A 26,632-nucleotide genomic window follows, 5' to 3' on the forward strand; every position below is an offset into this window, starting at 1 on the left:
ACAAAGTCGGACCCCTGGTCCACACTGCTGTTGTGAGTGTGGAAGGAAGACCACTCCCTGACTCAAGGCCTATTTCCACTTGGCATAAGGGACAGGGCCCACACTCACTCTGAGCATGTCAAAAATGTTTTTAAATGTTCGAAATACTTGTTCATCTGTGGTGTTTTAAATGTTGTTTTTTGTTTTTTTGAGCTGTTGTGGGTGGGATGGATGTTTGATGGGGCTGGGTCTTAGTTTAGTTTCAGTATAAATGTAATTCTTTTTATTTCAATTAGTATTGATTGTCTTGTTGGTTTGCTGTGTAGTTTTGTTTTAAAGAAGAGAGGGTATGAGTCATGGGGGTGCAGAGATGGTGTGAACGGACTTAGTGCTTAGCTTATATTTTTAGTTGCTATTTTGTTAAAGTTTTTAATATCGTTTTTTAGATTCTAGATGCTGCATTGATTTGTTAATCATATGACTTGCCGTAATTGTGAGGTTTAGCTTATTTTTTAGTTGCTGTTTTGTTAAGTGGTTTTATTTAATTGCAACTGTTTTATTGGTAATTTGTTAATTATTTTATATGATGTATGCTGAATTCATGATGTGCTATTGTGTTTTATTATGTTATGGTTATTTATTGGTTGTAAGCCTTCTTGAAATTCATTTGAATGAAAAGCAGCATGTACTGTATTTTTCCGTGTATAAGACAACCCCTATTTTGGGGGACCCCAAATTAAGATAATGGGGAGAGATTGCCCAGAGTTGTTGAGCTTTTTTTTTCCACCAAAGCCACCAACCATCTCCCAATCACACCCAACTGCTGCAGCGGCAGCCAATCAACAGCAGGCCTTCACGCAGCCACCAATCACCCACCCAATCGTCATTGACAATCTCCTGCTTGCCCGTCTCTGAACTATCTGTGTATAAGACAACCCCAATTCTTTTGCATTATTTTATAATTAAAAAATCGTCTTATACATTGAAAAGTACAGTAAATACAATCAGCCAATCAATCAGTCCACCTATGTGCTTTGCCACTGAACTACAGCCCTTCCCTGATGTTATGTTGCTGTTTACTCAAACAATTGGGGAGGGAGTAAACCTTGCTGCAAATCACTCGTATTGACTGCAGATCTACCTTCTGGCCCACCCCTGACGTGCAGAAGACCTTCCTTGGGTGTTGCATGACTCACCACTGCCCATTAAGGCGGTGCCTCGGTGGAAGGAGTGAGGCAGGAGGAGCTTCTCTTTCAGTGGCCGGGAGAGAGGGCATTGCAGAGGCAAGCATGGCTCTCTTCCCTTCTGCCTGCTTCTGCCTGCTTCTCCTCTTGGGGTCTGGCTCCGGGCATCCCACCTGTCAGTTCTTGGACAACTTGATGTTCACCTGCCAGGATAGCAAGGTGACCCAAGTGCCGCAGGACATCCCCAGGAACGCCACGGAACTGTGAGTAAATTGGGCAACCAAAAGAACTCTAGGGCAGACTTTTCGCTTTGGTCTCTGGAGATTATCTCCTCCTTTGACAAATTGGGTTCACTCTTTCCGGAGGATTTTCAGAGGGAGGGATCGCTGGTTCTTCTGGGACCACGGCAACCCTCCTCAAAGGAGGTTTGCAAGCGTTGGAGAGAGATAAGTTGCCTGCGCAAAAAAGTTTCAGTCGGAGTTTCCCCCAGCAGTGGGGGTTTCCAAAGTAATTTATGATATTAAGCGCTTGGCGTTTTCTCCAAAACGAAAAACAAAAATCCTTGCTTGAACACAGCTGAAACTGAACAAAGCAAAAGTCCGTCTGCTGAAAAGCAGCACAACTTATCCGGGGAAAATCTGGCAACCTTTTCAACCGGAGCATTGTAGCAACTAGCTCCTATCTTCTTCACTGAGAACTTTCCCCCTTTGCAAAGAAGTTGGTGGTTTGCATCACGATCACACAGTACTTTGCGGAGTTTCCTAAAAGTGAAGGGGGGAGGGGGCGTGTGAGGGGGAGTCCTAGATAAGGATGGTTTTCTTTTAAATTTTAAAAAAGTGGGGAAATGGTCCTTATGGGATGAAATGGAACAAGAAGCTCTAATGAGAATAAATGAAGACAGCTCACTGTTGGATTTCTCAATTACAAGGCAGTTTCTTGAAGTTCCCATTTATTTCTCGGGGACTGACACAGGCAGTGTTCTTTATCAGATGTTTCGGCAGCTCTGTAACACAGAGATTACCACCAATACTTAACGGTGTCCTTGCTGGAATAAAATTGTGGGGTTTCTTCTTGCTGAAGCACAAATGGCAGATTCTCACCCTATGCACCAAAGATACATAGCAAGGATTTGGTCCAGTAAGGGGCCCTACAATTGTCCCTGTATCCATGAAGGTTTGAGAGGAGTTGACACCAAGGATGGGGAACCTGTGGTCCTCCAAGATATTCCTGGACTACAGCTCCCATCGTCCCTGAACTTTGGCCATGCTGGCTGAGGCCAATGTGAGCTGAAGTCTGAGATCTGGAAGGTCACAGTTTCCCCATTTGTGCCTTAGTAGACCACACCACTTAAGCATCATTGCAAAGCATTGTTGCACATGTCAAGGTGGTTAAATGAGGAGGGGTTGTCGGGATCTTTCTAAGGGAAAGAGCAAAGAACATGTGCAGATTCTTCCTGAGGCATAAGATTTCAGTAAAGTTTGTTTTCAGCAGCAAACCTCAATGCGGTTATGCACAACAAAGGTATAATTTACAGAATTTCTATGTGGCCACATGATGCATTTAAAGCACTCTTATGCCACTTTAACAGTCATAGCTTCTCTCCTGGGAAGTGTGGTTTGTTAAGGGTGCTGAGAGTTCTCTATTCTCCTCCCAGAGTCCCCTGGGGTGAAGGAACAGCTGTTAAACTACTTTGGGAATTGGCCTTTGTGTTGGTTTTGAAAGAGAGAGAGAGAACATAGCAGACATGGATCAGATGAAATCTGACAAAATATTTCTCCTGTATAAGTTATTTCTCCATTGCAAGTAAGGGCAGAGACAATAGTTCATTTTCCGGAGATCAGATAGCGATATTAACTTTCTTGAAGGTGTTTCATATTATTGGGAAAGTGTACCTGTTGGGGGGGCAAAGGGGAAGGGAGCACAGAGAACCTGCACAGGTACCAGAGCCTCCCAGCTGAAGGCAGTCACCTGACCCAAGATGGAAGGTGATGGAAATGTTGATGGTGGACGGGTGTGCTTGTCCCTGCTGTTCTCCTCACTTTCCCCTTTTTGGAATGCCTGAAGAGAACTTGAATTTCTTGGTAGACATGTTTCTGGGCTGTACCACTTTAGACCGCAGGAGGGGCAGGGCACATCTTGACATCTCAACCCCCTCCCCCTCCCAAATGACCTCATGTAGAAAACTAGCATATCAGGGAAAGGCTAGACAAATTTTCTATGTGGAAGGAATGCCTGTAAGCAGCAGCATTCAGTCAAATCTGCTAAATCTGAAGTAGTACGTCCCATATAGAGGTTTAACACTTCACTGAGAGAACTTGGCAAAAAAAAAAATACCTCAGGAAGTTACCTCACTGTGCATTCCAAGGGGAGAGATTTCTGTACATAATGCATAGCCCCCATAGCATGTTGAATGGCACCAAAATGCTCTTTTCAATGGACATACTCTTCCTAGAAATGGTACTGGCCCAGTTCACACATAACACTAAGCCGTTGTTTATTAAATCGCAGTTTACTAAACCATGGATTCATGCTATGTGTGAACGTTGCCCAATAGCTTAATTATGGTTTGTTAACTGCCAGCATACCATGATCTGAAGTCATGGTTTGTTGTTGGCTTAGGAACCTTTGCTTGTTTATCTGTAGCTTGGCATCACATGTGAACCCAGTGCCTCTTCTTAACCATGTTTCGTTTGACCACAAAATTTCACACCACATTCTCATATTTTCTATTGCACAAAGGACCCACAAATTCACTTCACATTTTGTCTAAGGCATGATCTGGTTAGACTCTAGCCTCTAACCATTAAGAGGCTAAGCCACTAGCCAGCATGGAGCCCTGCAGATGTTTTTGGACTACATATCCCATGACCATAGGCAGAGGAGCATTGGAGTCCAGCAACTCCATAATGGCTTCCTCCCATCGAGACTTAAGCAGAATTACCACCCGTCTTTGAAGAGATTTCAGTTGTAATTATCTTCTAAAACTCTTTAGATTCTTCACCTAAAGAGGAACCTCCAGAGTTCCTTCCAATTGTGTTTTAGGCTAAATTTCAATGGCAACTCCCCCACCCTCTTTTGGTAACATTTGTTCTTCTCATCTGTTCCTCTCATCTGTTCCTCTGTGAAACTAATCACTCAACAATCCAAAATTGGAAGAAAGGCAGATGGAAGCAGGAAAGAGATAAAAAAGCGGCCATTAATCAACCCCCTAATAGGCGAAGTGTTCCTGTGCCAAAATATTGAGCAAAAAACTTTTGTTTGGCTTTTATAATTGTTGGGACAATGCCTTCTTCTGAAAGACTGAGAACTTGCCATTATCAGAAGTGGTTTGCCAGCTGGGGTCGACCCACTTCAAAAGCTTCCCAGCAGGCATATCACCTGTTGCTTACCTGGAGAGAGGTGGCAGAGAAGTTTGTGCAGTGAAAATCTCTGAGTGGAGCCAGTTTTGTTCCATTAAATTTGCACCACTTTAAACCCCACCCCCACCCCTTTGCCCCTGCCCCTCTCCTTCCTGTTAGGAAGCTAGCATTGTGGCTTTACCTCACCCGTTGAGACATTTCTGGTTATTATGTTATTCTGACAGTTTCATCCCACCATTTCTCCAAGGGACTCAGTCTGCTGAAAGTAGTCCTTCCCAACTCCACATTATTTTCATAACAATCCTGTGAGAAAGGTTAACCCGACAGCTGGTGACTGGTCCAATGTCACTCAGCTAGATTTCAGGCACAATGGGGATTTGAGCCCTGGTCTTCCCAGTCCTAGGGATGTGGGTGGCGAGGTGGGTTAAACCACAGAGCCTAGGACTTGCCAATCAGAAGGTTGGTGGTTTGAATCCCTGCGATGGGATGAGCTCCCGTTGCTCGGTCCCTGCTCCTGCCAACCTAGCAGTTCGAAAGCACATCAAAGTGCAAGTAGATAAATAGGTACCACTCCGGCGGGAAGGTAAACGGTGTTTCCGTGTGCTGCTCTGGTTCGCCAGAAGCGGCTTAGTCATGCTGGCCACATGACCCGGAAGCTGTACGTCGGCTCCCTCGGCCAGTAAAGCGAGATGAGCGCCGCAACCCCAGAGTCGTCCACAACTGGACCTAATGGTCAGGGGTTCCTTTACCTTTACCTTTTACTTCCCAGTCCTGGTTAGACACTTTAACCACCCCACCATGCCGAACATTGTGAAATGCCATGCTGGTGATTGCTAGGTGGGTGCTTCAGAAATTCTAAAAGGTAAAGGTAAACTTACCAATAAAAAAAAAAATACAACAAATTTAGACAGAGCTGGTTGAAAGCACCTGTTCAGCCAGAAAGCTTACTAAGTGACTGTAGGCCATTCACACTTATTCTAGCCAACCTCGAAGTTAGAATGGAAAAGGAGCTGCAAAGATCATAGCTTCTTGAGAGGAGCGATGGGAGAAAAATCCAAATAAATAACTTAAGAATTGCCGATCAGGTGTCCCATCCATGTACTAACCAGGACAGACCCTGCTTAGCTTCCAAGAAGAATACATGTAATTTCCTACATGTACACAAGTGATCTCCATGCAGGAAATTGAATTAAGCAAAATTTAACCCCTCATTCCCCTCATCCTCTTTCAGATCATCATAAGGCCATGTGTATCTTCCATGATCCATGAAGCAAGTTGTTTCCTCCCACCCACCCATCGCCCTTGTCCCTGCACATGCCATGCCATTCCTTTCCTTTGACTGGCAATGATTGAAGAAAACGTTATGCAAGTTTTACATGGATAAGTCTGGCTCGGTCCATGGTATCTTTACTGAAGTTAGAAGCAGAGAGAGATATATTTTTTAGCCAGAGCTCACCGGAGCTCAGCTCCAGCACCTCTCAGGTGGGCACCATTGCGTGGACAGGCGGAGTCCCCCAGATCCCGGGTGCCCCCCCCATCATGTGGACTAATGACTCAAGACAACATGCTATGGGATTAAATTGGCCACAACTTTATTAAATTTCAAATGTGGGTAGACCTTGGCTCAGGCATTGGGCGTTATCCCTCCCCAGTCCCCAGCCAGGGACCTAGGGAGCATCAGGGTTATCCAGTGTGGGGGGGATGGGCCGGCTCTGGAGAACATATGTTCAAGCAGAGATAGCCACCCCCGTTACGCCACCACCGCAGGGGAGAGCAATTATGACCTCTCGGCGTATGGTCAAAGGCTCCCTTCAGAAACCCCTTTAACGGGGAACCCTGGTATCACCGCTGCAAAGAGGAAGATAGACTAAAGGATTCCGCCCAAGGCCTGATACCGCCAAAGTTGTGACATTTTGTTACAGGAAAGGCAAAACCTGCCAATGCAGGAGAATTCCTTTCCGGCCCTTTAACAGTGACCTTGAAGTAGCAGCGCCCGCATACCTGTGAAGAAAGGTTAACCTGCAAAATAAGACATTAACTGAGGGTGGGTAGGGTGGGAGAAGCTCTGGAGCCAAGTGAGGATTCCCAGGTAAGATCCTCCCTCTATTGTGTGGGCAGGTAGTCCCTCCCCTACCTGGCCTGGTCTCCTTGGCAACGCTTCCCCCAGGCAGGATTGGACAACTGACTGTGTTAGGCGGAGACCTCCAGGTATCCCACCTGAGGGAAGGCGAAGCCAAGCCTATGCTGATGGAGCCGCTCCAGAACCAGGGGCTGTGCGCGTCCACACAAAGGGCGCCCCCCATTTTATGCGGGGAGTGGTCATTGTCATTCTCAAAGAACAAGGGGGAAGTTCATGGTGAACTTCAGCACCTCTTCTTCTAGAAAAACAGCACTGGTTAGAAGAGATACCAGTTGAGGTTAAATGAGTTCCTCGTCCTCCTTCATCTGAAATAATCTTATGAATTTCACAAGCTATCAAGGTTGCAGCATAAAGATTGCCAGTGTTTCCTATCCAGCAGCTATTGAGTCTAGACAGAAAAGCTGAGACGCCTAAACAAAAAGTTTGAATGGATTGTCTCCGGCGTTAATTGTTTTGCTTGCCAAGTTTTATCTCGGGGTAACTGTCCTCAAAAATCTGCTGTCTTGTTGATGGTACATCCTTTTCTTTCACAAACCCCCAAACTTTATTCTCATCAAGAGTAAAGGAGGTGGGTTACATAAACCATAATTACATCCTTAAAGCGAGTTGTGTACTGAAAGATTGAAATTAACCATTTTTTACAAGCAGTTTTGTTCAATTGTTTCTGCCTCCAGTTCTTTCAGACATAAAATACAGACGTGGATAAGTTTTGTTTAACTGAATTCCACACAAGTCTGATTCACCAATGCATACCTATTTACCAACCAAGGCCTTACTAAAATATTCCAAATATTTGCCGAAAAGTCTGTAAATCAAGCATGCGGAGTTGAACACTTGAAACTGGAAGTTTCTGGGTGGCATGAGTTTTGGATCGCCTTCAGAAGACTATGTTTGCAGGCCACAGAACTTAATACAGATATGTTCAAGAAATATTTAGCGAATATTTTGGAGAATTCAATTTTGCTATCTGTGAATCCTGGCCACGATTGTGGGTCCAGATTTAATCAGTGTTTAATATTATTTTAATACTGTTGAAGAAAGCAATGAGATTGAACAAAAGAAGCTGCTCTACCAAGTCAGATCATTGGTCCATGTAGCTCAGTACGTATTGTCTCCAATGACTGACAGCATCTCTCTGGGGTTACAGGCAGGGAATCCCTGGAGATCTGGGGATTAAACCTGAGACATTCAGCATGCCAGGTAGATGCCGCAGGTTAAAAGAGGTTAAAAGAGGAGGTCAGCTCCTCTTTTAAAGAATTAAAGAAGTCTGGGAGCTGTAGTTTGTTAAGGGTGCTGAGAGTTGCTAATGCACCCCTATTCCCTCTCACAGAGCTGCAATTTCCAGAGTTCCCTAGGAAGCAGGATTGACTCACTCTGGGAATTGTAGCTCTCCTAGGCTGAAAAATCTCGGCCAAAACAGTTGACCCTGATCTTATTTCCACCCTATCTTTCAAACTGAATAACCCTGACTACGGTTTACAAAGCAGAAAGCACAGCTCTTCACTGTTTTCTCCAATCACCACTAGAGAGGAGAAATATACTCGGAGTCGAGAGTGGATTTCATGCTCTTTATTCAGCTCATAGTAGTGAGGAGGAATGGAAGTTCCCCCACAATGTCTGCTTTATATACATTATTTACACAATGGGCCCCACGTGATTGGCTAATTCCGGGATTCACCTGTAGGCCAATCAGGTTGCAGATTCACTTCCACCTCGAGCTGGATTGGGTGGATCCTGTGAACCAATCAGACTGCTGCATTCTGGATCCTATTGTTCTAGGACCAATCAGACTGCTACATTCTGAATCCTATTGTTCTAGGGCCAATCAGACTGCTGCATTCTGAATCCTTTTGTTCTAGGACCAATCAGACTGCTGCATTTTGGATTATATGCAACTCAGTACATAACAAGAGGGGAGGAGCTGAATGTCAGGTGGTCCCAGGCAGGCCATTGGACAGTGCTTTCCTGTCTTGCTTCTCTCCCTCTAATGAAGCCAGCCGGAATGGCAATGGATGGATGAGCAGAGAAGTCTAATGGCTATTAGTCCCAGCCTGGCTGTGAGACATTCTGTATATGGCTGGCAATAGCACACGGTGGGGTGGACCGGAGGCACTTACCTGACCTCCTGGCAAGTAATTGGCTGCTTCTTACTGGGAGTGGAAGGGGCAAGGCAGCCAGGAGGTCAGCTCAGTGCAAACGCACCAATGGAGGCAATCTGATTCTCCTGCTAGTCCACTTACACCATGCTGCCCTCCCCTCTTCCTCTCCAGCAACTCACCTGCCAGGGGGTCAGGTAAGCTTTTCCACTCCATCAGACTATTCACTAAAGGTGTCTCCTTGTTTTCTTTTTAGCTCTGCCCTTTACTGCTACTGGCTACATAGTTTTCATGGATGCGTTTGTATGTTTGTTTTTTCATTTTTTAAAAAATGCAGACATTTTTGTGTTAACAAAGAAGAAAATAGTTTAAACTGGTGAGTAAATAAAGGAGAGCAAGGGGGGGGGGACTTAGAAATCATTGCGAATATTCCAGAGGCTGCTATAGTTAGCGCCATTTATGTACAGTTTATGGTTATACATAATTTGCACAATTACAATGTAACTTTCTCGGCTCAATTTTGCCTTAAATTACCTCCAAAACAGCTTGTCGTGCATTTTGTTTCATTGCGCCAATAAAAAAACAAATAAACTTCTACCACAGGTTTAACAAGTCTTTTAGCTTATTGAAAGTTCCTTCCCTCCCTCCCCCCTTTTAGTATAGCATGTTATTTTATACATCGGGATCTTGTGCCAAATTGCCCGCTCACTTTCTTTTAAAGCTAGGATTTGTGGTTTTCCCCAGTAGTTAGGAACAGGTATCCTTGCCGATCGTCAACTGCGTTATTAAGGGCTGCTGTTTTATGGATTACTGTAAATTACCCTGGAAATGTTTAATTAAGGGGCAGTGTAGAACTGTGATAAATCAGTCGGCCCCCCTCTTTTCAAGAGTAGCCAGCTAGGATGATTCTGGAAAGATATATCAAGAGATGTATCATCTTTCCTTGCTGCTTCTGTGGCCCCTCACGCCCCCCCCCCCCCCCCGCCAGTCCCCAGATATTCAGTCAGTGCCACAAAGCCTCTGCGCTTGGCACTTTCATGGCCAACGGCCATTCGACCTCTCATCTATGAGTTCCCTTTTAAACCCGTCGTCAGGAGCCGGAGCCAGGAGCCGGCCAGCAATTAAAAAAACACTTGTCTCATTGAAGTTAACTCTTTATTCAAAGAATCCCAAACAGTGCAGGCCTATTTTGGTGACCTTAGTGAGTTCTTTTTGGGTGTGACGAGGGGTGTTGAAGCACATAGCTACTGACTTTGTAAAATTTACCTGTAGGCCCGACACCATTGCAAATGTGTTGAGTTCTCTGATTAGGGAGGTTGCGGTGCTTATGGGGTCTGGTGTTGTGACCATTAGGTCATCTGCAAAGAGCCCTAGTTTATAGGTCCTGCCTTTTATTTCCACTCCCTTGATGTCTGTGGCTGCTTGGATTCGGATTGCTAAGGGTTCCAGTGGATAAATAAGAAGGGAGACAGTGGGCATCCTTGTTTCGTGCCTCTTTGGATAGCTATAGTATTAGAATCCATATTGTTAGCTCTGCATTTTGCTGAGGCTTGGGAGTATATTTGCTTGAGGATTTGTAGGAAGTTGGGGCCAAATTTCATGTTAGTTAGTACTGCTAATATGTATTTCCACTCTAAGCAATCAAAGGCTTTGAGGATATCTAGGGACATAATTGTCAATGGGAGTTTAGTTGCCTTTCTGTGTTCGATCAGGTTCAGTAGTTTCCTGATGGGGTCTATTATATTGCGGCCAGGGACAAAGCCAGTCTGGTCTGGGGCTATTAACACAGTGCAGGCCTATTGATCACAGCAACTCTCCCCAGTAGGTCTTGCCCCAATGAAGCAGTTGCGAGTACTGAGGGTCCTCACCTTCCCATAGCTTTCTAAGGCTCCTCCCCTGATTCCTTTCCCAGCAGCCTAAGGCTGTGTTGTCTTTTCTCTCTTTGCTCTGCCCTCTTCATTTCTCTGCCTATTCTGGGAGACCAGGCAGGAGGGGAGCTGGTTGCGGCAGGAGGGGGCGACCCCCTGGCTTCTTCAGCAGCCTGCTTCATCTCTGTCTCCTGCCCCACTTCCTCTCCTGCCTCCGATTCTCGAGATCTCTGTGCCCCAGACTCTCCCTGCTCACTAACCTCGATTACTTTTTCAGTTTGTGACACTTCCTCCCTCTGCTCTCTCTTCTCCCTCTGACCACTCATCATCATCCAGTTGCCTGGCTCTGAGTCTTCTTTCTTTGGGGGTTCCCCAGTTGGTGCCTCTCACCCCTCTTCAGCATCCAGCCGGTCCATGACAGCCATTGGCCACCACCCCACCTTGCAGCAGGGAGTACCATAAGTTGATGGTCTGTTTCCTTTGTCCTGAATTTCTCTGCTGTTGTCCCTCCTCCTGCTGTTCTCAAGCAATTCTCAGTAGGGACACTTGAGGATTTTAATGGGCCCATTTTTATATATAAAAAAAAATTAGTGCTGACATCGTTTTGCCAAATCCCAAACAGTGATTAAAGGGTAGAGGGGACCCCTGACCCTTAGGTCCAGTCATGGCCGACTCTGGGGTTGCGGCGCTCATAGAATCATAGAATCATAGAGTTGGAAGAGACCACAAGGGCCATCGAGTCCAACCCCCTGCCAAGCAGGAAACACCATCAGAGCACTCCTGACATATGGTTGTCAAGCCTCTGCTTAAAGACCTCCAAAGAAGGAGACTCACAAATTCCACTGTCGAACAGCTCTTACTGTCAGGAAGTTCTTCCTAATGTTTAGGTGGAATCTTCTTTCTTGTAGTTTGGATCCATTGCTCCGTGTCCGCTTCTCTGGAGCAGCAGAAAACAACCTTTCTCCCTCCTCTATGTGACATCCTTTTATATATTTGAACATGGCTATCATATCACCCCTTAACCTCCTCTTCTCCAGGCTAAACATGCCCAGCTCCCTTAGCCGTTCCTCATAAGGCATCGTTTCCAGGCCTTTGACCATTTTGGTTGCCCTCCTCTGGACACGTTCCAGTTTGCCAGTGTCCTTCTTGAACTGTGGTGCCCAGAACTGGACACAGTACTCCAGGTGAGGTCTGACCAGAGCAGAATACAGTGGCACTATTACTTCCCTTGATCTAGATGCTATACTCCTATTGATGCAGCCCAGAATTGCATTGGCTTTTTTAGCTGCCGCGTCACACTGTTGGCTCATGTCAAGTTTGTTCATGTCATCTCACTTTATTGGCCAAGGGAGCCAGCGTACAGCTTCCGGGTCATGTGGCTAGCATGACTAAGCCACTTCTGGTGAACCAGAGCAGCACACGGAAACACTGTTTACCTTCCCACCGGAGCGGTACCTATTTATCTACCTGCACTTTGATGTGCTTTCGAACAGCCAAGTTGGCAGGAGCAGGGACCGAGCAATGGGAGCTCACCCTGTCACGGGGATTTGAACCACCGACCTTCTGATCGGGAAGCCCTAGGCTCTGTGGTTTAACCCACAGCGCCACCCGCGTCCCTAAACAGTGATTAGGTCTTGCTTTAAGACAGGTGTGGGCAGCATTCCAGATGGTACTGGATTACAACTCCCATTATCCCTGACCATTCATTGGCCATGCAGTCTGGAGCTAACAGAAATTGAGAGTTCAACATCTGTAGAGCTGTAGTTTCTGATGCCCCTCTTTTAGGGTAGAATGCATACCCCCAAAATGATACTTTCTGTGTGTTCAGCTGTATCTCAGTTGTTGAACATCTGCTTTGCGTGCACAAGGTCCTTGCCACCTCCGGGTAAGGCTGTGAGAAAGCCTTGTCTGAAATCCTGGAAAGCCATAACAATATGTGGATATTGCTGTTCCAGAAAGACCAATGGCCTGGCTCAGCAAAAGACAGCTTCCTCTTCTCCTGTGTGGTTCCTTTGAATGAGATGGACCAGACTTATGAATGAGCACATGCAAACCTGCCACAGGCCAGAAACAGCTCGACCCATCTTTCCTTAGTTATAAAGAATAGACGCCCTTCTGCTCAGTATGGAAGCATTAACTGGGGTAAAGCTGAACAACAACAACAACAACAACAACGACAACAACATTGGTTGGTTTTGCAAAAGCAGAAACTTATCAGTAATCTCAAACACAGAGATTCTGGAGTTCAATGGGTAAGGGAACAAGGACTCGATGTACTTCTGGGAAGGTGATTGAAATGAAAGCACCAGAAATGTGGCAAAAAAGGGGAACAAACAGTTGTGGAAAACACAAATAGAAAATGCCTCTGCAAGCAGAATTCTCCGCTTTCAGCATTGTTTTCTTTAAAGCCATTATCACACACTTAGTGGGAAATGAGTGGAAAGGCCCTCTCTAGGCACTGTACTTATTTTTCCTTTTATTTATTAAATTTGCATGTTGTCTGAAGATCACAGGGCAGTTCATAACATAAAAACATAGAATGAAAGCTCAAGATACATGCTAAAACAAAAGCCAAACTAACCAGTGGACACCCCACACACAGAGAAAGACACATTTAAAAGGCCATAGGATGTGAACCAGCCAAATGCCTGGTTGAAGAGAAACGTTTTCACCCGGTGCCTAAAGATATGTAATGAATCACCTTCAGCAGGTATAGCCAGTGTGCTGCTCTGTTGTGGGATCAGCCCCAGTCAGTATGGCTAACAGTCAGGAATGATGGAAGTTGCAGTACAGTAACATCTGGAGGATGCCATGTTGGGCACCCCTAAACTTGACCATAAAGGAAATGTCGGGACAGTGAGGACTAGCACATTAGCTACATCCCAGTCACTGTTCCCATTGCCCTCCAGGTCAAAGAGGATCCACAGAACTGTCATAACCGCACCTTACATTTAAAACAGTGCTGTACCACTTTAACAGCCGTGGCTTCCCCCAAAGCATCATGGGAACTAGATTGTTAAGGTTTTTGAGAGTTGCTAGGAGACCTCTTCACAGAGCGACAGTTGCAGAGTTCTCTGCAAAGAGGCATTGATTGTAAAAACCACTCTGGCCATTTTAGCTCTGAGGGGAATAGAAATGAAATGATGATGTAGCATAAGAAGAGCTTGCGGGATCAGGCCCAAGGCCCATCTGGCCCCGCATCCTGTTCTCACCGTGGCCAACCAGATGCCTGTAGGAAACCCACAAGAAGCATTCGAGTGCAAGAGCCGTCTCCCCTCCTGTGGCTCTCAGAAATGCTATTCAGAGGCATTGCTGCCTCCTACCACAGAGGCAGAGCATCATCTTATTCTCCCTGAATTTGGTCCAGTCTAATAATAATAATAATAATAATAATAATAATAATAATAATAATAATAATAATAATTTATTTATACCCTGCCCATCTGGCTGGGTTTCCCCAGCCACTCTGGGAGGCTTCCAACAAAGATTAAAAATACATTAAAAAGTCACATATTAAAAACTTCCCTGAACAAGGCTGCCTTCAGATGTCTTCTAAATGTCAGGTAGTTGTTTATCTCTTAGACATCTGATGGGAGTGCCACTACCGAGAAGGCCCTCTGCCTGGTTCCCTGTAGCTTTGCTTCTCGCAGTGAGGGAACCACCAGAAGGCCCTTGGCACTGGTGTCCGAGTAGAACAATGGGGGTGGAGACGCACCTTCAGGTATACAGGACGGAGGCTGTTTAGGGCTATTAAAGGTCAGCACCAACACTTTTAGTTGTGCTCGGAAACGTACTGGGAGCCAATGTAGGTCTTTCAAGACCGGTGTTATGTGGTCTCGACAGCTGCCGCATTCTGGATTAGTTGTAGTTTCTAGGTCACCTTCAAAGGTAGCCCCATGTAGAGCGCATGGGAGTCCAAATGGGAGATAACCAGAGCATGCACCACTCTGGCAAGACAGTCTGCGGGCAGGTAGAGTCTTTGCCTGCTTACCAGATGGAGCTGGTAGATAGTTGCCCTGGATACAGAATTGACCTGCTCCTCCATGGACAGCTGTGAGTCCAAAATGACTCCCAGGCTGCGCACCTGGTCCTTTAGGGGCACAGTTACCCCATTCAGGGCCAGGGAGTCCTCCATACCCACCCACCCCGTGTCACCCTAAAACAGTACTTTAAAGCCATCCAAACTGGTTAGCAGCCATCACTGTCTCCTGTGGGTGTGAGTTCCACAGTTTAATTTCATGCACTGCATGAAGAAGTGCTTTCTTTTAACAGTCCGGAAGCTTCAAACATTCGGCGTCAACATAATAAAAAAAGCACTCATATTGGTGCTACTTTTTGGTCACATGAGAAAATTACACGGAATGCCATTTTTTCCTCACTGAATAAGGTTACAATCAGACATTATTATTTTTATTGTTATTTATTGAATACCAGTGGGTCTCCAGGTGGTTCACAGAATAAAATCAATTCACAGAATAAAAGCATTATATGGCTTAGGGCCCTCATATTTACGGGACCGCCTCTCCTGGTATGCCCCGCAGAGGACCTTAAGGTCCATGAATAACCATAGTTTAGAGGTCCCAGGCCCTAAGGAAGTCAGATTATCCCCCTCCAGGGCCAGGGCCTTCTCAGTGATGGCTCCGACCTGGTGGGATGCTCTGTCCCATGAGACTAGGGCCCTTCAGGATTTAACCTCCTTCTGTCAGGCCTGTGAGACAGAGCTATTCCACCTGTTTTTTCAATTTGAATTTAGCCTGATCTTTTATTCCCCTTCCTTCTCTCCCCTTTCCCTTTTTATGAAGATTACCCGCCATGGGATCCCACAGCTAATTCTCCCCTGGTCTCCATGCTGACTCAAATAGGTCTAATTTAGCCAGCTAGCCCTGGTGATCATCTAATGTTTATTGGATGGATTTCCCCCCTAAATTGATTTTTGAATTTTGAATTTATTTATTTATTCATGTTTTATATGGTATTTTATGCTGTTTTTTGTTGCATCAATTAAGTGTACTAAATTTGTTGTTAGCCACCCTGAACCCGGTTTTCTGAACTGGGAAGGGTGGGGTATAAATAAAAAAATATTTATTATTAGAGAAAAATAGGAGTCACCCATGGAGGCTGATTGCGCTTGCAGGCTTACCATAAACATCTGTTTAGCCACTACAAGAACACAACATTGGACTAGATTGTCCTTTGCTCTGATCCAGGATGTCTCTTCTTGGCTTCTTACGCCACCACTGCAGTTATCCAAAATTGATTTCCTCTCCCCCCCAAAGAAAGAAAAAGAAAAATATCTCTTTTCTAATTTTACCTGAAGCACCTGCAACGTCTCATTTTTTCTCTGTGTTTACTTTTCTCCCATTAGATTGTGCCAAATACTTAAAGGAAAAGCATTTCACAGTTGTGTTAGAGTCAGTAAATTTAAAGACAGCTGAGATAGTGCTTTTTTTCCTTCTTCTTTTTTTTGCATTTCCGCATTTCAATTACAGATAAATGTTAGATCAGTTATAGTCCCCCGGGGGCTACTCGTAGCACACTAATTTGAAACTTGTAACGGTGAACGGTGGAGATGTGTCTGCATTGGTTCTGCAACTGATTCTCTCGCCCCCTTGCTGGCAAACTCTGTTTGTGTGTTTGCATGTGCTGATATATTTCTTCTAGAGTACAGTCCTGCGAGGAAAGGGGGAGCTGGAATTACACGATCTTTTTTTGCAGTGGGGTGTTGCATTTGAAGGGCATGTAAGTTCTGTTGCACAAACAGAAATCCTTGCGCACACAAATAAGTGCTGAGCGTATAGAATCATAGAATTGTATAATTGTAGAGTTGGAAAGGAAGAAGAGGAGGAGGAGGAGGAGGAGTTTGGATTTGATATCCCGCTTTATCACTACCCTAAGGAGTCTCAAAGCAGCTAACAATCTCCGTTTCCCTTCCTCCCCCACAACAAACACTCTGTGAGGTGAGTGGGGCTGAGAGACTTCAAAGAAGTGTGACTGGCCCAAGGTCACCCAGCAGCTGCATGTGGAGGAGCGGAGACGCGAATCCGGTTCCCCAGATTACGAGTCCATCGTCCCTGGTGGTCAGGGGTCTCGAACCACCAACCTTCTGGTTAGCAGCCAGATGCACTGACCCAACTCACCACAGTACTCTGATTCTTCTTACCTGTGGACTTATTGTAATGCAAACCAGCAAGCAAGGAACCTCGGGTTGGGAGAGCAGATCAGCAGAGAGAAGGTCCTGCCTAACCTCTTCCTTTCTTCCCTTTTGTCTGCTCAGAAATCTCTCCCTCATCCACAGACCACTGTTTTCCTATATCTCCCCCCCCCAGCAGAAAAATAGCATACCCGCTTGGCAGCCCCCCACCCCTCACTCAAATGCCAAGCTTCCCCCTTATGCAATGTTAAGCTTTAAAGATCACCAGCGGAAACATAACAATTGCAAAACCACAGATAATGATGTATAGTTTGCCCCCTGTTAATTATAGGAGGTTGTCAAATTTGGAATTAGATCTATTTTCTTTCTTTGTAAAAGGTCATGAATTCTTGGTGCTGGGGGAGGGCAGGGGGTGGGGAGATGAGACATTCAATTGAAAGCTGGCCTTAAATAATAAGTATTAACAAGAAAGAAAGAAAGAAAGAAAGAAAGAAAGAAAGAAAGAAAGAAAGAAAGAAAGAAAGAAAGAAAGAGGCAGAACCTATTACTGACTCTTAATCTCAGGGAACATGGGTTTGAGTTCCATATTGGGCAAGAAGATTTCTGCATTGCGGGGCGTCCAACTCTACAATTCTGTGAATCTCTAAAGCACTATTAACCTGTCAATAACAGGTCACAGACAAACCTGTAGTAAAGGGGGTAGTGGGACCACAGTCTAGAGTGGCAAGGGCTTCAGGTTTGTTCAGCATAGGAAGTCAGATGAAAAATGTCTAAAGTTCAACTCCAGGTACCTCTGATTAAAATACTCAGGTGGTATTTTAATTGGGAGACGGGGAGAAAAATCTCTCTCTGCAAGAGAACCCTGGAGGCAATATTTGCCGTGATGGACCCGTAACCTGACTCAGTATATAGCAGCTTCCTTATGGAATTAGGGCACCTCCAGGAGAGATTCAAGTGCATACTGGGGAACTCAGGTGGTGCTGTTTAAAGTGGATTAAAGCACTTTGTCAGCCTTGTGCCGCGAATCTGATTTAGAAAAAGAAACAGATGTTTTGCAGTTAGGAAAGCGATGAGGAAAGTGAGGGTAGTGACCTGGAAATGCATCGAAAAGGGTCGAATGAGCAAGTGATTAATGGGAAGACACCCTGTGACACCAGATGGGGCTGTGGAGACCCATCCTTTGCCAACGGGATTTCCCTGGATGAAGTTTGCAATTGCTTCAGCCCCTGTCAACGAATCAGGACGAATGCTCATTGTCATACAGGCTCCCCACAAACAAATCAGAATGAATGCTCCACCAAGATCAGAGACGATCTAAACTCTGCATGAGCTTTGCACAAGAAAACCAAGATGAATGCTCCGTAAACAGGTCATCTTGCCAGCCTTTGGAGAAGCACATGAAGAAGCTGAACGGGGGCTCTGAGATGGGAGTGTGAAATGCCTCCAAGGAAACTCTCTTGCAGGTGCTGGAAGAATCCTGTTTTTCCGATGATAACCACCGGCTGCTGCATTCCTTCGCCCTGGAGGACATCAGGCAGCTGGATCTCTCACCAAAGCCCAAGGCTGTTATTCGGCAGGCTGTAGATGGAGGGGAGGGGAGAACACTCAAAACCTTGAACAAAAAGAGTATAAGCACACTTCTGAAATCCATCTCATCCTAATGAGGTTTTGGAAATCCAGATTACTTGGCCTTGTTTCCAATGGGGAAATGATGCCTTAGCAATTTTCCATTTGCTTGTTTGTTTATGCAATGGGGAGAGAGAAATCTGAACTTTAAGCAAAGCGCTGTGCGTGTTCAGTGTGCCACATATTTGAGAATTCCTTCATCTAATTCATAGATCTCCCCTCTTTTACATATATGTGAGTGGGTGCATACACATCAATAAGACACTGTACTCAGAGTAGATCTGCTGAAATTAGTGATCATGGCTAAGTTAGGTCCATCAATTTCAGTGGGACTACTCTCCGTAATACTCTGTTGAATACCACCCTATGAGATCTTCCAAAAATCACCAAAGAAGACTAAAGTACTTGATAAAGTACTGAATATTCAGCTCCCCTGGATGTCCACAACATCTAGGGAGGAAAACTCTATCCACTTTCTCTATGCCATGTATGATTTTATAAACCTCTGTCATGTTACCTCTCCCTTGCCTTTTCTCTAAACCAGTGTTTCCCAAACTTGGGTCTCCAGCTGTTTCTGGACTACAACTTCCATCATCCCTAGCTAGCAGGACCAGTGGTCAGGGATGATGGGAATTGTAGTCCAAAAACAGCTGGAGATCCAAGTTTGGGAAACTTTGCCTAAACTAAAAAGTCCCAGACGCTGCAACCTTTCCTAATAGTACTTTAGTCTTTGGTGATCGCTTGTAGCCGAGTAAGATTGTCTTCCATAAGCACGGTTTTAACAGTGAGTTTGTAAGTGACTGTGGAGGTCAATTCTGGATCCACACATCCGACGTCCCCACCAATCTTCAGTCCAACCATTCCCTGCTGGATCCACACATCCTTCCACATAGGTTTCTGGGCGAGAGTTGAGCATGGTGAGGGCTTGCCAAATGTGCCTTCCCCTTAGCACATTTCTCCCTTTCATCCTGAGTTTGAGCATCTTCAAAGCCCATGACACTTTTGATGAAGGCTGTTCTCCAATTGGAGCACTCGCAGGCCAGAGTTTCCCAGTTGTTGGTGTTTATACTACATTTTTAAAGATTTGCCTTGAGAGAGTCTTTAAACCTCTTTTGTTGATCACCAGCATTACGCTTCCCATTTTTAAGTTCAGAATAGAGTAGTTGCTTTGGAAGATGATTATCAGGCATCTGCACAACATGACCAGTCCAACGAAGTTGATGTTGAAGAATCATTGCTTCGACACTGGTGATCTTTGTTTCTTCCAGTACACTGGCATTAGTTCACCTGTCTTCCCAAGTGATGTGTAAAAAATTTCAGAGACACCATTGATGGAATCTTTCGAGATGTTGGAGATGGCGTTTATAAGTGGTCCACGTTTCACAAGCATACAGTAAGGTTGGTAGTACAATACCTTTGGTTTCCCTGTGAATGTCCCAGTGTGGGGTGGACTTTATCAAGTACTTTAGTAAGGAAGCAAGTATAGCAATGGGAGGGGAAGTCATGCCAGCTACAGAAAGTTACTCAAAGTCTTCTAAACAGGGGGAAATGGCTACATGCTGGGGATAAAGTTGCTGGACTGCTGCTTGCAAATTGTGTATGGTCCTATCTGTTCTACAGACTTAGACCAATTTTACTCTAACTGAAGAATTTTGGTGACTGTAGTTTGGCGAGGGTGCTGAGAATTCTGCTTCCTAGCCCCCTCCACGAACTACAATTCCCAGAGTTCCCAGGGATGAGGGAATGGTTGTTAAAAGTGATTTGTGTCTGCAGCCTTGCCAAGCCCTAAGTAACAGTGGGGTGTGATAAACAAGGTTTTGGGAAACTTAATGACCTTTCAGAAAACAGACTTTTAGAAACCCGCGCTTGTTCTCTTCCCTCCAGAAGGTATCGTTTTGCTCTTGAAATAGCTGGAGATGAAATGACCTTCCCCAGTTATATTTATTGTACCTAGCGTTTGGCGGAGGTAATTCCAGCAACAAAACACATGCTGCTGTCAAGCTGTATAAACTGAAACCAAGCTAAAAGCACTGAATTGCCGCACACAGCCTATAGTCCTGCGGTTCAAAGACTGCAAATTAATTGCATTCAAGGTCCACCGCAATCTCTAGATACAAAAGCAGGCAGTTCATTCGCTCAAGCAAGCAAGCAAGCAATGCCAGCGTTTGATGGAGAATCAAAGGGAACATTTTAACGTCTGAGTTGCTCCCTGTGTCGTGGTCACAGCAGGAGCAGACAGCATGGGAGGGCACCACCGCTGACCTGACCACCGGTTGGTTGGTCACACCATCAATTCATAGAGTCCAACCCCCTGCAATGGAGGAATCATTTGCCCAATGTGGGGCACAAACCCAGAACCCTGAGATTAAGAATCTGAGCTATTCTCTCCTGCTACTTACCAGGTGTGGAAGGTGATGGTGAGGTTGGCATGGTTCAGAAACACAGGCAAGAGCCCTGGATTGGCCCCACTGTTTCATTTGCACCCAGCGGACCTAGTCCCTCCACATCTACCTCCCAGGAATCAACAACAATGCAACTGGCCAGAGGTCAAGTGAGTGGCAGAGTCCCACCATGTTGTCCACTACTGATAGTAATAGTGCCACTGTATTCTGCTCTGGTCAGACCTCACCTGGAGTACTGTGTCCAGTTCTGGGCACCACAGTTCAAGAAGGACACTGACAAACTGGAATGTGTCCAGAGGAGGGCAACCAAAATGGTCAAAGGCCTGGAAACGATGCCTTATGAGGAACAGCTAAGGGAGCTGGGCATGTTTAGCCTGGAGAAGAGGAGGTTAAGGGGTGATATGATAGCCATGTTCAAATATATAAAAGGATGCCACATAGAGGAGGGAGAAAGGTTGTTTTCTGCTGCTCCAGAGAAGCGGACACGGAGCAATGGATCCAAACTACAAGAAAGAAGATTCCATCTAAACATTAAGAAGAACTTCCTGACAGTGGAATTTGCTGCCAAGGAATAATAATAATAATAATAATAATAATAATAATAATAATAATAATAATAATTTATTATTTATACCCCGCCCATCTGGCTGGGCCTCCCCAGCCACTCTGGGCGGCTTCCATAAAAACCAAAAATACAGTAAAATATCACACTAAAAACTTCCCTGAACAGGGCTGCCTTAAGATGTCTTCTGAATGTCAGGTAGTGGTTTATCGCTTTGACATCTGCTGGAAGGGCGTTCCACAGGGTGGGCGCCACTACCAAGAAGGCCCTCTGCCTGGTTCCCTGTAGCTTTGCTTCTCGCAATGAGGGAACTGCCAGAAAGCCCTCGGCACTGGACCTCAGCGTCCGGGCAGAATGATGGGGGTGGAGACGCTCCTTCAGGTATACTGGACTGAGGCCGTTTAGGGCTTTAAAGGTCAGCACCAACACTTTGAATTGTGCTCAGAAACATACCAGGAGCCAATGTAGGTCTTTCAAGACCGGTGTTATATGGTCTCGGTGGCCCCTCCCAGTCACCAGTCTAGCTGCCGCATTCTGGATTAGTTGTAGTTTCCGAGTCACCTTCAAAGGTAGCCCCACGTAGAGTGCATTGCAGTAGTCCAAGCGGGAGATAACCAGAGCATGCACCACTCTGGCAAGACAGTCCGCAGGCAGATAGGGTCTCAGCCTATGTACCAGATAGAGCTGGTAAACAACTGCCCTGGACACAGATTTGACCTGTGCCTCCATGGACAGCTGTGAGTCCAAAATGACTCCCAGGCTGCGCACCTGGTCCTTCAGGGGCACAGTTACCCCATTCAGGACCAGGGAATCCTCCACACCTGCCCGCCTCCTGTCCCCCAGAAACAGTACTTCTGTCTTGTCAGGATTCAACCTCAATCTGTTAGCCGCCATCCATCCTCCAACCGCCTCCAGACACTCACACAGGACCTTCACTGCCCTCACTGGTTCTGATTTAAAATAGAGGTAGAGCTGGGTATCATCCGCATACTGATGAACACCCAGCCCAAACCTCCTGATGATCTCTCCCAGCGGCTGCATGTAAATGTTGAAAAGCATGGGGGAGAGGACAGAACCCTGAGGCACCCCACAAGTGAGAGCCCAGGGGTCTGAACACTCATCCCCCACCACCACTTTCTGAACACAGCCCAGGAGGAAGGAGCGGAACCACTGTAGGACAGTGCCCCAGCTCCCAGCCCCTCAAGACAGTCCAGAAGGATGTTATGGTCGATGGTATCAAACGCCGCTGAGAGATCCAGCAGAACTAGGAAACAGCTCTCACCTTTGTCCCTAGCCCGCCGGAGATCATCAACCAGTGCGACCAAGGCAGTTTCAGTCCCATGATGAGGCCTGAATCCCGACTGGAAGGGATCCAAATGGTCCGTTTCTTCCAGGCGTGCCTGGAGTTGTTCGGCAACCGCTCGCTCAATCACCTTGCCCAAGAATGGAGTGTGGTGGAGTCTCCTTCTTTAGAGGTCTTTAAGCAGAGGCTTGACAACCATATGTCAGGAGTGCTCTGATGGTGTTTCCTGCTTGGCAGGGGGTTGGACTCAATGGCCCTTGTGGTCTCTTCCAACTCTATGATTCTATGATTCACAGTGAACTAACTGGGCTCCATGAGCACACAAGCCGTCTCATACTGAGTCAGACCACTGAGAGTCATGTGGAGTAATGGTTAGAGTGTCAAACTAGGGCCCGAGAGACCAGGGTTCAAATCCCCACTCAAGCATGAAGCTGAACGTTTAATCCAACTGCATCTTAAATTCAGATGCATACCCCCCCCCCAAAAAAAACCAACCCTTCCAAAAATTCTCTGCCCTATTTTTACAGGAGGAGATGAGGCCAAACTCTTAAACAATATTAAAATTGTATTAAACAATAATAAAACAGGATCTGCAGCTGCATTCACTTTTCACATGTAAGAAAGGGTTTTTTTGGAGGGGGAAGTATTTCATCAAATATTCTTCAGGGGGGTTGAAATTATTCAACAGACTGAAGGGAGCTCAAAAAAGATATTAAAAGGGGGAGGTCAGAAAAATATTTTCTGAGAAATTTCTCCTCAGCCCCTAGTTTTAATTCCACGTGTGCCATTGTTTGCTATATCAGAAAAAATTTCCAGCCTTTTCTGCTCTCATTTCCATCGTGGCTTCCTGACCACCCTTCATGAATCTCTGGCTGGAAGATCTACTACAACCTTTGCATACCTGGCGCTGTCCAAATCTTTTAGACCAAGGGAGTTGTAAGTCCAAAACAAATGGAAGGGTCCCAGGTCAGGGGAAGGCTGGTTTCCTGGGTCACTTCAGATTTTAAACTCTGATCATCATGGATTCTTCTTCTTCTTTAAACATACAGCATTTTTTGGAAGGCGAGAAACCAAACTGTGTGCAGAATTACAACATTCTACATTCATTCTTCAGTTTCTTGTTTTATTAAAAAGTCAAAGTTATTTTATAATCCAGATTTCCGCACTGCTGTGAACATTTTGAGATTCAGCAGAGGGAGGGAGAGGCCGAAAGTGGCAATGGTTTCAAACACTTGCAATACTTTCCTGTGTGTAATGTTTCTCTAGCTCTTCCCTTGAAGCAGCCCAGATAAGCTACTAGTCCACAGCCCATCTCCTTTTCTGTTATTTATTATTTGGATCGTTTTCCCTCACATTCAATAATCATTAAGTGTCACTGCTGAGGAAATCAGCTGCTCCTGGCTGAAAAGAAAATAACTTTTATGAATCGCAAACAGTACTTTGTGTATTGGGTTGAAGGTTGTTGGGTTGCTTTTTTCTTGCTGTGATTCTGCCGGCCTTGCATTTCTACCAAGGCGGAGTGAGCTGTATTTCGGTTGGTAAGGACATTAGTGTGCCACAGAACATTATGAAGCATATTGCAAAATGGATGGAGAGCAGAGAAACAACTTCTGGAATTGGAGAGATTTAATTGACTGTCAAAGGTTCAGTGTTGCGTTCTTGAAATTCGTTTGTGGGTGGAGGGAAGAAAAACCCCGGTAGAAATAAAGAAGATCTGTTGAGCAGAAAACGAAGGCTGTTGTCCCTCTCACCTTTTTTTATTATTATTATTATCTATACATCATCCTCAACACTGATAAGGACCCTCATGTATTGTATACAATGTAAGGCTAAACAATGGGCTGCTGGAGAACTCCTTGCGCACCATGAGAAAAACATTTATTAAATACGGAATGGACTCCAGAGAACTCCATCAGAAAGGAGGCTTCCTGTTGCAATTCTGCATGATTCATTGCTCTGATCTTGCCTCTCATTCTGCCCCATCTCTGCATAAGATGTCATGGTGGCATTCAGTTATTCCCAGTGTAAAGAGACATGGCAATAATCGGGGCAGGAAGATAATGGTCTTGCAATGAGGGGGACATGGGTTGGTCCCTTCATCGTAGACAGGCCATTAGCCAGTGTGGTGTGGTGGTTAAGAGCGGTAGTCTCGGGTTCACGTCTCCGCTCCTCCACATGCAGCTGCTGGGTGACCTTGGGCTAGTCACACTTCTCTGAAGTCTCTCAGCCTCACTCACCTCACAGAGTGTTTGTTGTGGGGGAGGAAGGGAAAGGAGAATGTTAGCCGCTTTGAGACTCCTTAAAGGGAATGAAAGGCGGGAAATCAAATCCAAACTACTACTACTACTACTATTCTTCTTCTTCTTCTTCTTCTTCTTCTTCTTCTTCTTCTTCTTCTTCTTCTTCTTCTTCTTCTTCTTCTTCTGTCAACCCTGGGACTCTGCAGGAGTAGCAGACCTATTTGGAAGGTCTGAACCTGCAGTAAGAACTGTTCGGCAGTGGAACGGACTCCCACAAGACATGGTGGGCTCTCCATCCTTGGAGGATTTTAGGCAGAGATTGGACGGCCATCTGCCATGGATGCTTTAGCTGAGATTCCTGCATTGCACCGGGTTGGACTAGATGACCCTTGGGTCCCTTCCATCTCTAAGATTTTGTGATTCTATGAAACCTTAACTTCCGCAATAAACGTTTCATTTTCTTAAAGGAAAATTTTTAAGAAACAAACTGCAATGCACGAGTTAAATTTAGATCGGTGGTGCTTGAAAAAAGATTCTCTCTGGCTTTATTTTAACTGCCTGCATCTGTGGCCTTGAACACAGAATAACTCAAGTGGAGTGGTTCTGTGCAGCAAGTGATAAAAGAGACAGTGAATTCTTTGTCCTGACTTTTTTCCCTGAGTATCGGTGTTGAGACTGGGAGCACTATGTTTTGGAGACTAACCCATGCTGCTGAAGGACATGTTGCAAAGTGTTTTGTGTTGTTGCAGATTTTTTTCCAGAAGTGCCCATGCATCTGCCTTTATTTCTGTGTCTGCCCTGCGCCTCATGCTCAGATTAACTAATTGGCAAAAATGCCTATCATTGTCACGGGCAGGAGATTTGTGGAAGGAGATCCTGTATATTTCGGCGACTATTTCTACGCCTCTCTGACTGCCCCACCCACAGAGATGACTTGCACCAACTTTACTGCAGCCTCCACCCATATTGGGAGGGGAAGGTAGATCTTTGCACTTGCTGCAAGAATCCTCGAGTCAATCGCTTTACTTTTTCTCCGTGGAATAAAACAGAAATGATTCTCTTATTGGAGAGAAAGCAAGGAGGGTGCAGTTTCTTTGAGGATCTGCTGGGGAAAGCCCTACACCCAAATTATGCATGGTGTGGGGGAACGAGGACTGAGAAAAAGAATTTCCCTCTCTCATTATGCTAGAACAGGGATTGAAAATGTTTACCTTGCCTGGGCTGGTTCACTTCAGCAGAGATGAATCCATGGGCCAGATTGCACCCGCGATTCCCAGTGTCTGTGTCTGCGCAGAGACAATTTCCAGCTTCTGTGTCTGCACAGATGTGATTTCCAGCACCACAGAAGCAAGTACCTGCGCCGTGCTGTGCCGGTTTAGCACAGCGTGCAGGGACTCGCCAAGTAAGTGGCTTGGTTTGGGGGCAGCTTGTGGGCCAGTTAAATGACCCCCATGGGGCGCTTGTGGCCCATGGGCCTTAGGTTGCCTACCCCTGTGCTAGAACTTCATTACACAGCACACAAACAATGGGACTCACTGTCACGAGAGGTAGTGATGGGCCACCAGCTTGGATGGCTTTAAATGAGGATTGGACAAATTCATGATTAAGGCTAAAGTGGGTGAAAAAGTGGGTTGAGTAAGTTGTATTGCAAGGCCTTTGGTTGGATGAGAGATGGTGATGTACTGGGGTGGCAGAAGGCAATTGAGCAGAGGATGAGCAGCT

The 26,632-nt window shown here is 45.6% G+C and overlaps 1 protein-coding gene across 3 annotated transcripts in view; it reads left to right on the forward strand.

Moving 5' to 3' along the window:
• Positions 1-1,166: 1,166 nt before the first annotated feature.
• Positions 1,167-26,632, forward strand: part of FSHR (follicle stimulating hormone receptor) — a gene marked incomplete at its 5' end in the record, with an annotated part of 113,485 nt that continues 88,019 nt past the window's right edge. For 2 of the 3 annotated variants that reach the window (XR_014166242.1, XM_081903959.1), the window contains one exon: positions 1,167-1,426. Coding sequence is in view for 2 of the 3 variants with exons in the window: in XM_081903959.1 (XP_081760085.1) it covers positions 1,167-1,426 (260 nt within the window). The remainder of the gene's footprint in view (positions 1,427-26,632) is intronic. The other variant, XM_081903960.1, reaches the window with a different exon arrangement.

Source organism: Podarcis melisellensis (genome assembly GCF_964234715.1).
Source record: "Podarcis melisellensis genome assembly, chromosome: 3".
Classification (NCBI taxonomy): domain Eukaryota; kingdom Metazoa; phylum Chordata; class Lepidosauria; order Squamata; family Lacertidae; genus Podarcis; species Podarcis melisellensis.